The following is an 11,973-nucleotide window of genomic DNA, read 5'->3' as shown; positions in this document are numbered from 1 at the left end:
CTAACAGTTCCAGACAGTCACTCTGGGTCTGGGCTGACACTTTTAACCGTTCTCTTATCTGATCATAGGGCAAGCCGGACCCCTGCCGTCCGTAGGGTAGGCCACCCGCCAATGACGGGTGCGCTCGAGTGCGATGCATAGCCTGACTACCAGGCGTTATTCCTTCAAACTGGTTGTAACATCTCTTTTCTCTTTATGATATTGCAAACCGATTCAGATTTTTACTTTTAGAAAACAATGCATGAGTCGTCCAAGCCACATGGTTATCGAGCATCCGGCACTGGGCGCTGTAGGTCGGGTCGGGTGCCTGCCCGCGGTCACCAAGTAGCGGGCCGACCAACGGCACCGCACTTACCCTGTACTTTGTTTCACACCTTGAAAGACAATAAGCTTCCCAACAACCGCATCAAAGACGCGGCAGGTGGCCACACTAAGGTCAAAGGCGAGGACCCCCACGGCCGGGCGGCGTCCGCAGCCTCTGCTCGCTCTCTGGTGTCGGTCCCCGTCCCCCGCCACCGCTGGCCACGCGAAACTATGCTCTTTTGATTTCCCCGCCAGAGTGCGCGCGCGCGCGTTGCGAAGGGAAAGGGGAAAGGAGAAAGGAGGGGGGGGGGGGGCTCGGCCCGAGTCCAAGGTCCAAGTCCGACATGCACCCGGGCGAGCGGGCGGAGCGGGCCACCTCTTGCGTCTCGCTGGCCGCCGCGTACTAGGGGGAACCGAACGGTTAACCGACGCAAGTCCGCAGTGTCGAACACACAGTCACAAACACCGCACCTAAGGTCTCAGACCACGAAAACCAACTCATCTCCGGGCTAGCGCAGTACACGACGCCAGAAACCTCACCATAGGCTACCGCATGAAGCACGCGATGCCACTTCACCAAATCTTCGAACACAAGGCACAAAATAAAACGCCCTAAAACACGACCTACGACGGGGCCACTCAGCGCGCGGGCGCATTTCATGCATGGATAAAATACTTGTACCCATAGGTAACAATAAAACCACCCTACTCCCCACCCAAGCCATCACATCCCTCGTGGAAGGCACCCCGCTCTTTTATTGCTCTGCTTTAGTGTGGGCTGACCATATGGGGGCCAGAATCTGTGAACGCCAAGTACCAGTTGAAAATACTGTACGTATGTAATTTTTACTCTTAACTACTTAAATTCTTAAAAAAGAATAAAACCGTACAAGTGTAGGGTTTTTGTCTACTAATCTGAATTTTTCTCCCTGCAGGATAATAATTATGAACACAAAATTAAGCACAACAATAAGCAAAATCCACATATCCATAAGCAAATCGTTAATAAATACTCCTAGCATACCAGGTTTGACTACAGTGAACAATTGTAAATATCCCTTCTATTCAAATACATGTACTAGGTTGGTGTTGGTACCAGGTGGCTGACTCAACTCACGCCGCGCACTTTCGTTGTTACAACGTGCACCCCATGCACACGAGCGTGTGGGTTGCCATAACACTGTGAGAACACTTGAAAGGGTTACAGGAAAATTTTCCATAATGTGTGTCGTAAGATAACAAATTGAAATGGAAAAATTACAAGCACTCCGTAACGACTTGGAACTCATTGATGCGCATTGACGAGCATGTAAATATGCTGCCGTAAATTTACAACATATTTTTTAAATCGAAAATACAAAATATGTTGTAAATTTAAGAAGATATTTTACACAGTGAAGGAGTCGTGGGCGGCGAGGATAGGCAAATCCGCCCACACCCGTGCATGCGGTACAGTATAACTACGAAAGGACGCGGCGTGAATCAGCCACTGTGAAAAATAGTCGTAGTTGGGGCTGTTACAAATTTACATCATAATTTGTAATTAAAATTACAACAAATGTTGTAAATTTGCAAGTGTTTTTAAACTGTGGCCATCGCCGTGCGCAGAACATTATTGGTGTTGCTTCTTACCTGGGCGTAGCGCAGCACGGCCTGCGGGCAGAAGTCTAGAAGGATACCGGTGGCTTCGCGGCCAGGCAGGCACAGTGCCTGAAGCGACAGGTTGCCGTACAGCTTGGGCTGGCCGCGCACGAAGCGCAGCACCTCCGTGACGCAGGCGCGTGGCAGGCGGCCGCTGCACAGCACCGCCTGCGACAGATGATACATTTGGAACATTTTACACTGAAACCGCAACTAGTAGGAAATATTGCTTTTTAAGGTGTAATTATGCGTCAGCAGGGGACGGAGGACGGACCCTTTGGCGCCGAAATTTCGTCTGTTCTGTCGTACCGGGGTCATCAAAGCAGACGCACGAGCGTTGCAGGTTGCCATGCCATGCGGCCGAAATGGGTACAATATCCCGCAACACTGCAGCGTTCGCTCTGAAACACCCGGAATATCTCACCGTTAAGGCGCTAGTGCGGGGTCTTTGATCAAACTAAGGCTGACCTACGGTCAGTTCAGGTAAGGTCCAGTCGGTCACACCTGAGTAAAAGGTCGCTCCATAGTTCAGTTTCACAACCCTCATTGTCGAGGTTGTTAAAGTTTCGGGTGCACGGCATGGCGCGGCCGAGCCGAGCGCGGAGCGCGGCACAGCCAGCACTGCTGCTGTTACCTCGGGGGCGGAGGGGGCGGGGCGGGAGTGCCTGGTAGGCAGACCCGCATGCCCCGCGTGCTCGGCGGGACTGCCTACGCTACGATTCGCAGGGGCCGTGTCCTGTTCGCCCGCGCTCCGCGCCGCTGTGCCAGAAAGTGTGGCTACGACAATAGGGGCCCACATGCTCGCCCACGGGCCAGGCACAGCTGCAGCGGTGGGTCTCTCTCTCCCTCTTCTCCTCCTTCCTCGTCACCTACCTGCAGCTTCCTGAGGCTGAGCTTCTTGTGGTCGCTGCCGGGCTGAGGCTGCGGCGGCGCCTGCTTGACCGGCGAGGCCAGACGCTCGGCGAGGTCGGCAGCGAAGGGTGGCATGGCGTCAAGAAAGGGCAGTCGGTCCGCGTCCAGCAGCACGAGGGGCAAGGGCTCCGGCTGCACGCTGCCCGGCTGGGGTGCGCACGGCGCCTGCAGGTCGCTCAAGTAAGAGCGCACCAGGATCTGCAGGGGGATCATCGTATTGTTGACCTCACACTTTCCACGAAATGGCTACCGGCTTGAGTACTGGCCAACTTGTTCATTCACTCTACCTTCAGCGCCTCCTCGGTGGCCAGATCCATGTGCACATCGACGGGGTGGGTGGCGAAGAAGGCGGCAAAGAATGTCTCCAGGAAGCGCTGGAAAACGACGCTCACCACAGAGCCGTTCGAGCCGCTCGAACCAATCTGTGTCGAGAGGTGGTCCAGCATCATCTGCGTCGGACAGGGATAAGAGAGAGAGAGAGAGAGAGAGAGCTGCACATCGTACTGAGACCGACAATCGTCTGACCTACGCACCGACAGAATCTCACATTACCTTTAGGATTCTAGCCAGAGATATGGTCTCGGCCGCTACCAGCTTGGCGAAGAGAGCGGCCACGTCGTGCGGTCGGCGCTCCATGAGCACGGTGGCCAGCTCGGACAGCCCGGGCCCGTCCAACAGCAACTCCCAGTGCTGGAGCATCTCCGGGAGCAGGGCGTCGGCCGCGAGTGCCTGGAGGGCGGCGAGCACCTCAGACACCCCCGGCCCGGCCGCCGACACGGCCCCGACCTGGACCTCGAGTACCAGTACGGCCAGCACTACGCAGGCACTCGCCTCCCTGGAGGGGTCGAATGAACACGGAGTGTTACAGGCGACAGTGTGACACGTTTGGGTGGCGTAAGGCTCCCGCCGAAAGGCAGGACATCTACAGGGGTCATTTCCAGAGCACCAGAAATCACGTTCAGATCCTCACCCAATGGCGGGGGCGCGCGCGCGAAGCAGGGTCAGCGTCCGGGAAGCGGAGTACTCCCGCAGCATCCGGGCGCGCAGCACGAGCGAGGCCAGCTTCTCCAGCGCCTCGGCGGGGCCCTCCGCGACCTCCTCGTCCTTCTCCAGCAGCTCCAGCAGCTGGCCCGTCAGCAGGCGGGCGCCCTGGTCGTCCAGCGCCTCCTCAGGTTGCCGCGGCTGCAGCACCTCGGCCTCCAGGTAGTGGACCTGCATGCATGGATGGGTCATAAGCGTCGCGTCGTTGCTCGACGAGCCTTCTCACACACGGTCGCCCACCTGGCCGCGGTGCAGCTGCGAGCGCAGGCCGATGCGCAGCGCGGCGCCGTCGTCCTCGCCCCGCTCGTCCTCCGGCAGGCCCTCCATGCCCGGCAGCGCGGCGGGCTGCCCCAGGCGGTGCGCGTGCCGCCGCATCCTGTGCAGCACGCGCTGCGGCGGCAGCCGGGCCATGCGGTAGTAGCGCGCCGCGAGGTCGCGCTCCGCCGCCTCGTCCGAGAGCATGTGGAAGTCGCCCAGGTGGGCGCAGGACTCGCGGTACAGCGCCTGTGGACAGGGTAGAAAGACAGGTGAGAGAGTGTTGCCAGCACGTCGGCCCGGGGTGGTTCAAAACCTCCCGTCGTTTGAAAGTCTGTATTAGAGGTCGGCAGGAGCAATCCAAGTTACATATGACACCTTCGGTTTTTATCACAAAAATTAACACCAGTCTCTGACGACCATTTGTAAATTCAAGTTTTGCCCCTCTTCTTCAGCGCGTGACAGGGGGTCTGAATCATGAGAATTTCTGACCGTAACAGCACAAACACAGCTTACCAGCAGTGCCTCCTCGTTCTCCTCGGGGGTTCTGACGGGAGCGGGCGCGGCGGCGCCGGGCTGGTCACTGAGCAGCCGTGCTGACGCCAGGACGCAGTGCGCCTCGCCCAGCAGGTGGCAGTACGTAGACGGCGAGGCCACGCGGTGGCTCTCGCCGACTGCCACCATGTCCGAGAAGAGCACCTGGAAGCACAAGGGCGCCGTTACGAATCATGCGCTCGAAACACGTCACGAGCGTAAGACGCGGCCGGCAGTAGAGCCTCCTCTCACCTCGGGCGTCGGGAGGCGGAGCGAGTACAGGGTCCATGGGCTGGGGGTGGACGCCGACCGGGCGGGCACGGGTGGAGGCGGCGACCCGCCCTCCGAGGTGGCCAGGAGGACGAGGTACGGCCCCGAGGCGAGCAGGTGCCGCGCGCCCAGGAAGGGCCGCAGACCTATGAGGCAGATCGGGTCGTCGGCGGGCGGGCACACGCCCTGCAGCGAGGCGAGCGCGCGGTGCGCCGAGCGCAGCGTGTACGTCTCGAGGCCCGTGTCCGTGAGGGCGTGCAGCGCCAGCGGCTCCAGGACGACGCGCGACACGGGCGCCGTGAAGGGGTACACGGCGACGCACGGGTGCGCGGGCGGGGTCGAGCCGTCCATGGGGAAATGGTACAGGTAGCCCTCCTGCTGGGTGGCCACGAGGCACGCCACGCCGCACAGCTGCGCGCGGTCCTGCGAGTTGAGCCACGCGCCGGGGGCGGGCGGCGACTTGTGTTGGCGGCCAGCCCTGCGACCCGCGCTGCCGCCCCCGCCAATGGGGCCGGGGGCGGAGGACCGCCGGTACAGCGGCTGCAGGGTCAGGCAACCGAACTCCTCGCCATGGCCGCCCTGCGGAGGACAGAAGGTTTCAAGTCAGCGCCTTGCCGTTCAGCGACGCGCCTCAGCAGGTTATATATGGCCAACACATGTCGATTACCCACCTGCGGGTCCCCGGCCAGCTGCAGTCGGAGCAGTGCCTCGACGTTGAAGTCCGAGGCGCCGCCAAAGACGTTGGCCGCCACGTCCGAGGGGTCCGACACGAAGGGGTTGCTGTGGTGCACCACCCCGCTGCCGGGACTACAGTGGCCTCGGCTCGCCCGCTCCGCCGCGATGGCCGGCAGCTGCACAGTGACGGGCAGCGACACGCCCAGGGAGGCGCCGCCCGAGCCCCAGGACCGACGCCCAGAGTTCACCTGCGGCACAAGGAGGTGGGGGGAGGGGTTAGCACTCGCGACTACAACATCACCGGTGGATTGTCGGACCACACCTCACCGCGGGAGCACGTACCTCCTGCTCGACTTGGAGGATTTGCTTCAGGTTGAGCGCCTGGTGGTTGGCGTGACAGCGTCGATGGCTGCCTGCTCCGGAGTCCTCGACCCGCCCGCTCTTGTCATCAGCGCCTGCCCCGGCGACAGCCCCGGAGTCCTGCGAGTGCCGCAGTCGGAACACGAGCAGAGAGTGCCGTCCCATGCAGACCGCCAGCTCCTCGCACAGGAACGTCTGGATGGGGGTGAAGCTGAGCGACACGCGGACCTCCGTGTCCTCGAAGTCAATGTACCGCGTCCTGGAACGGGGATGGTAATCCTCATGATACCGTGCGCTCCAGCACTCTACAGCCTGCCATGGGCGACTGCGCAGCCTCACCTAGAGGATTCGTGCGTGCGAACAATGTAGCGGAAGAGGACCAGGATACGATGGCATGCCACCATAACGTTGCCGGTCGCCTGGCAGCACGCCAGTGCCGTTGCGCCGCCTCGGCCTCTGACGGGGAGCTCTATCATGTCCAGGGAGCCGCGCGCGTCGTCCTGGCTGGGGCTGGGCGTCACACAGCCCGCGATGCGCGCGCGCATGGGCTGGCTCTGCGCCGCGGGGGCGGAGGAAGCCATGGCTTGCAGGTCCCACCGTGAATACACGCGGGCCACGCAGCCCTGTCCGCCCTGAGGGCCGCTGGGCGCCCCCTCCAGCGTCGCCACGTAGTTTCCTAATAAAAACGGTGGTGATAGAGAAATGCGCAAGATTGTGGCGCTGGCACAAGCAAGTGACATTTGTACCTGTGGAGCAGTAAGACATGTGTTGTACAAGGTCAACCGTGGGGAAGGACGAGACAGCTTCCCCACCCTTTGACAAGTCACGAACCTCCACAACATGGTTAGCAGATGCTATAAGAAGTCTGAAAGATTTCCATAGAGGAAGATAAAAAATAACATAAGGTGCACCAGCAAGGAAGTAGAAAATCATATCAGATATGAAACGACATAATTTCAGAACGTACTTGTCAGGAGGAACTGCTGTTACGGCAACTGGATCTTCACAAGTTTGTATATCTTGACTAGCAAAATGGTGAGCAGTTAGTACACGAACCATCTGTTGAACAATAAAAGTTATACATAGAGAAGAAGCAAAGTCCTCCATTTACAGTGTTTACGTTCAGAAGCCCGTTAAGACATTATTTAAAACATGAATAGAAAAGAATGGTTTGGAAATATTAAGCTTGTTTCAAATAAAATCCACTGATTGTGCAAAATGATTTCAAAACATGTTAATCGAAGACAAATATTTTCTTAAATTGAAATAGATGAAAGCCCATAACCCTCACTAACCCGAATCTCATTGTTTACAGTCAGTTATATAGTTTCGAGATACTAAAAACGAAAAGAGAAACAGAAGAAAAATAAAAAAAAGATTGCTACCTTAACTGAAAGTAGTAATTCTAATGAATTACGTTCGTTCCTTTTATTATTATGTAATATGATATCTCATTGATGTGGTTAGGTGTCGTCGTCTGCTGCTGTCTACTCCTAGCATGAACTTTTTCATACGTTACGTTACAATGTATGAAAACATTGTACATCTCAAGCGCGGCGTCGTCTGATTCTCATTTCACAAACCAAACCTATATTTATTCGCCCCTTTCATCGAGCTCACAATAATTGTGTTTTCTGTTATTGCTGAGACTCTTAATCTCCACAGGCAAGTACTCTTTTGTAATGCAATTCCTTATAAACTTTTGTCTCTTGTAGTATGGTGTAGGTATAGGTTACGCAAATCAGCTGCTACATCCTTTTACTTGTTTTCAGTTCAAAGAGTTTGGAACAACCAAAATGGTGAAAATTGCTTTACAAATGAAAGCCCAGCTCGAAAGTATTGATGCTATTTATGCGTCACAACCTGAATTCCGGTATTTCATGAAGATGAAATGTCACAGCTGCAACGAAGAATCGGACAAGTGGCATGATGTTTCCCTGAGTGAGACTGCAGCATTGAAAAGTGGACGTGGTAACTGTAATTTTGCACTGAAGTGTAAATTTTGTGGGAAAGAGAACCAAATAGACATATTGAAGAAATCTGATCAAAAGTATGTCAAAGAAAAGGAGGGATCTTTTCAAACAATTGCTGAATTTGATTGCCGGGGTATGGAACCTATAGCGTTCTCCCCCAGGGAAGGATGGATCGCAGAGGCTAGAGAAGGTGGTCAAAAATTTGAAGATGTGGATCTATCTGATGGGGAATGGATAGACTATGATGACAGGTTGAAAGAGTCAGTTAGGGTTTATGAACTAGAATTTAAATTCATCAAAACTAAATGATTAAGTTTAATAAAGTCTAAGCACTAAAGTAAGTTTTACTAAGATTTCATGTCAACTCATCCTGGGCTACTAAAGAATTGCTGTAAAAATCACAGACACAATAAAGAATAAACTATTTAAATTATTAATTAAATCTACTTCTTACAATTTCCAGCATGTAATGTCACACTATAAATATTTTCTTATTCACTTATCGGCAAAACCGAGGGGTCATCAAAGACCAGACTCTTTCAATCAGGGAATTTGTTTGATATATTCTTGAAAATACACTGACTGGATGTTATTCTACTGTAAGTGAGTTTGCCTTGACAGAAAACTAGGATGTTGAATAATACTTCTAAAAAATTAAGAACACACAAAAAGAAGTACAAAACAGGTGTTATAATTAAATAATATAATAATAAATTAGTCTTGAAGTGCTATATACACTGTTTTAAATTAAACATTGACTAGAGAAGACAGCAAATGTGCTCTGCACTCATACATATACTGTATAAGAAAATAGTCCTCCTAAACTCAAAAGTACATTGTTTCTGTTCAAATAAGGATTATTATGATAAAAAGAAAAACAACAAAGAAAAAAACCATCACAACTTCTACAGAGAGGTGACTGAAGACACATCATAGGGTAGGTATCACACTTCAATCTTTAACATACTCCAATAACTCACCATTTGGCACAAACATTAGGGTTTCTCACATATACACAGTAAAGTCTAACTTTGCGCTACACACAGTTTTAAGTAAATAATTCATTTAAAGATTAACCTAGATTGGATTAATTTCAGGCAGTTAGTATATTGTGATTTAAGACTTTCCTACTACCATTTTCCTAAAGGGAATGCAAGGTGAGAGTCAGTCTTTGCTTTTGCTAGAGAATACACCTGAATGGGAAGACTTAAAACTGTACAATTGACTGGTCTTCTAAACTAAGGAGTGGAAGACTGAGGGTAGATACTACATGAAATGTATGGTCATGGTCACTCAATACAACGAGCTCCCTTTTTAAGCATTTAGTACAGAAATCTTGGCCAACACAAATATTATGTTTTAAAATGCCTTTTGCATAATGCCTACATCAGTAACACAAAATGTATCGAGATGTGAATTCTGCACTATTGACTGTAAAAATAAATAACTGAGACTGAACTAAATGTAGCTATGGGACACATTATATAGGTAAATCACAGCCAGTACATGGCACAGCATTCTTTACATCACAAAGAAAAGAATGTACTGTTTTACAAGTGCAACTTCAGTCCACCTCTTTTGGACAATCTAGAGTGGTATATTTGACCAATCAAAATTAACGCCACGGTGAGATTAACTCCGCTGTGTTTCTACCTGTTTGTTGCTAAGTAATCTGTAGTTTACCCATGTAGCAAAGATGAATAAGACCTATGACTAGCAAGGACACTAGTCTCATATTAGGATAAGAAATTAATAAAAGTTAAGGAAGCCAATCAAACCAAATTCAGAGACAGCTTTACATAGTAAGCAACAGTGAAATAGTTACAGGAACAATGCTTCCTGTTCACTCTAAAAACTGAATACTAAAAATATAACAATGTTAAGAATGGTACTGGTGAGGTCTGAAAGATTTTCAATGCATAGAATACAGAGATGATTGATTGATTGATTGGACTACAGGGGGAGTACGGTCGATAAAAATTAAATGGTACAAGTGACTGGTTTGATAAACAATTAGCACCATAAACACGTATTCTCCACTTATAAACACTTACATTTTCATCCAAGAGTCATCTATCCAAAAGACACTGTGGTTATGATACAGCTCTGGACTGGTCAAAGGTGTTAACAACCAAATCCATGCAAGAAGACCTACTACAAAGAGGAAGGAAACAAGATACCTCTGAGACTTTTTGTACGATAAAACTTCTGAGAAGTCTGGAAAACCCATATGGTTACAAAAAGCATGAACTATGCAAGGTGCAGCCAAATGACCAGTTCGGACGAAGAGAAAAGCTGAATATGCTCCAAACACAGTTGTGTACGACATTTGAAAAACTGTAAAGAGGACAAAAAAAACAAAACAAGAACCAATGAATTGAGTATAGCATTCTCTATTAGTTTCACGGGCTGCTGGTAATTGACCTTAGTACTTACTTGAAATAATGAGGGCATTTAAGAAGGGGATTCTTTCATATCTCATGCGGTCAACCATGTGGTGCAGGTGAGCTAAGATAGGCACAAATACGACAATGCATGATGGAGAGCAAGAAAATATTTAAAAGGTGAAGTGGTACCAGATTTGAAAAGAACTCACCAACACCAAAAAATAATGGTGCTATAAAAATAGCTTTGGAGGGTTGAAAACATTGTAGCAACAGAGGCATCATGCATCCACGGAATACAAACTCCTCTGCAATTGGAGCAACAACATGACTTCGTAAAAATGCTAAGTCAGAAAGGTTCCAAAACCAATACATAGGTTCTGAAATAAATGGAAATTTAGTCATTGATATCTCACGATATATAGTTCACAATATAAGGAACAAAGCACAGAATCTTCCACCATACCTGCATACAATCGCCAAAGTCCTGTTAGTCCTTGCATAGAGAGGGACCCCAAGAATAATATCATGGTCAGTAGCAATGGGTAAAATAATGCCTGGATTAGACCATCAAATCTCAATCCAAGTAGGTGCAACAAAGACGTCTGCAAAAGGGAAAAAAAGCAATAACATTTTTCTATAAACTAATGTCGAAGTGAAGGAAGAGTCAATGAAGAGTCAATTATTACACAGATAAATAGTTTAACATGTTTTTAAGGATAGAATCCATTCAGAAAATATGAAAGAAGAACAATATTTTTTAAACCTTTTAACAATTATTTTGAGTCAAATAATACCCTATTAAAATATTCATACCTTCTTCAAAATGTTGCTGTCCATAAACAGGTACACCACAGGCGGCGAAAGGCACATCATTGCAAATACACTATAGAATCTTTTGATGATGACAGCCGGGTGGTCCCTTTAAATAATTTGTTTTTATTAAAATGTTGTCTGATTATTCATTGCAATGTTGGTAGCCTGAGCACTGGTGCACAGCTGACTCACTTAAATTCATGCTACTTTCCCTTTATATTTCAGAACAATATATTTCTATCTCGATAATTACCTGCTTTCTCTTGTGCCCCATATGTATAAACTCAACACATAGAAGACCGACAAGAAGAAACACACTAAAACTGATGTTGCACATGCAGAAAATCCTCTGTAGACAGCCTCCATATTGACATGACACGGTCACGTGACGCAATGAAATTTTCTGATTCGTGCTCTCTTTGGTTGTGTCCGAATTCTCGGCCAGGCTCGTCCGTCGACCGTCAGCCGGGTTGTTGTGCGGCCGTTGCGAGCCGCGCCGGGCGCCATTCGGTTGGTACCAACTTGACAGGACAGCGCTAGTCGCGATGTGTCCTCGCGAGTCACCCCCGCGGGTCACCCCCAACGTGGGGGTGCATGTCCTCGCGCCCTGCGGCCTGTCACCTCGCGGGGCGCTCGCGGCCGTCACGGCCGTCGCGACCGTCGCGGCGCCGCGGGTGTTGGTAGCAGCCAGAGCGGCTGGCGCGGCTCGCAACGGCGGCAGAGCAACCCGGCCGACGGTCGACGGACGAGCTTGGCCAAGAATTCGGACACAACCATTGCTTCCGTCTTCAGAAGGAGAAAATGGCCGC

The 11,973-nt window shown here is 50.8% G+C and overlaps 3 protein-coding genes across 3 annotated transcripts in view; 1 reads left to right on the top strand and 2 right to left on the bottom strand.

Moving 5' to 3' along the window:
- LOC113207530 (uncharacterized) overlaps positions 1-7,501 on the bottom strand; it is a 16,241-nt gene extending 8,740 nt beyond the window's left edge. Inside the window, exons 1-14 of the mRNA XM_026424141.2 lie at positions 7,377-7,501; positions 6,959-7,050; positions 6,738-6,856; positions 6,331-6,667; positions 5,974-6,250; positions 5,628-5,879; positions 4,939-5,535; positions 4,669-4,851; positions 4,138-4,401; positions 3,827-4,068; positions 3,409-3,691; positions 3,144-3,305; positions 2,818-3,054; positions 1,936-2,112 (exon numbers count right to left, since the gene is read on the bottom strand). Of these exons, the coding sequence (XP_026279926.2) occupies positions 1,936-2,112; positions 2,818-3,054; positions 3,144-3,305; positions 3,409-3,691; positions 3,827-4,068; positions 4,138-4,401; positions 4,669-4,851; positions 4,939-5,535; positions 5,628-5,879; positions 5,974-6,250; positions 6,331-6,667; positions 6,738-6,856; positions 6,959-7,050 (3,222 nt within the window). The 5' untranslated portion in view covers positions 7,377-7,501. The remainder of the gene's footprint in view (positions 1-1,935; positions 2,113-2,817; positions 3,055-3,143; positions 3,306-3,408; positions 3,692-3,826; positions 4,069-4,137; positions 4,402-4,668; positions 4,852-4,938; positions 5,536-5,627; positions 5,880-5,973; positions 6,251-6,330; positions 6,668-6,737; positions 6,857-6,958; positions 7,051-7,376) is intronic.
- Positions 7,502-7,506: 5 nt separating this feature from the next.
- On the top strand, positions 7,507-8,406 carry LOC113207534 (UPF0587 protein CG4646). Its single transcript, XM_026424146.2, has 2 exons — positions 7,507-7,656; positions 7,764-8,406. The coding sequence occupies exon 2, from the start codon at positions 7,788-7,790 to the stop codon at positions 8,271-8,273; it is 486 nt and encodes a 161-aa protein (XP_026279931.1). The 5' UTR covers positions 7,507-7,656; positions 7,764-7,787; the 3' UTR covers positions 8,274-8,406.
- Positions 8,407-8,635: 229 nt separating this feature from the next.
- On the bottom strand, positions 8,636-11,637 carry LOC113207533 (CAAX prenyl protease 2). The gene is made up of 6 exons (XM_026424145.2): positions 11,418-11,637; positions 11,165-11,270; positions 10,815-10,953; positions 10,561-10,728; positions 10,401-10,472; positions 8,636-10,301 (listed from the first exon to the last, which is right to left on the bottom strand). Exons 1-6 carry the CDS (start codon positions 11,528-11,530, stop codon positions 10,015-10,017), a joined length of 885 nt encoding a protein of 294 aa, XP_026279930.1. The 5' UTR covers positions 11,531-11,637; the 3' UTR covers positions 8,636-10,014.
- Positions 11,638-11,973: the final 336 nt, after the last annotated feature.

The sequence above is a fragment of the Frankliniella occidentalis genome, unplaced genomic scaffold (assembly GCF_000697945.3).
Source record: "Frankliniella occidentalis isolate FOCC.00 unplaced genomic scaffold, Focc_3.1 Scaffold18, whole genome shotgun sequence".
Lineage (NCBI taxonomy): Eukaryota > Metazoa > Arthropoda > Insecta > Thysanoptera > Thripidae > Frankliniella > Frankliniella occidentalis.
This window is presented reverse-complemented; position numbering and strand designations above follow the sequence as displayed.

Coding starts and splice junctions, on each gene's coding strand:
- LOC113207534 (XM_026424146.2), top strand. CDS start 7,788: ATGGTGAAAATTGCTTTACAAATGAAAGCCCAGCTCGAAAGTATTGAT.
- LOC113207533 (XM_026424145.2), bottom strand. CDS start 11,530: ATGGAGGCTGTCTACAGAGGATTTTCTGCATGTGCAACATCAGTTTTA. Junction 10,473..10,560: donor ACCATTATTTTTTGGTGTTG/GTGAGTTCTTTT, acceptor TGCCTATCTTAG/CTCACCTGCACCACATGGTT. Junction 10,302..10,400: donor AAATGCCCTCATTATTTCAA/GTAAGTACTAAG, acceptor TCCTCTTTACAG/TTTTTCAAATGTCGTACACA.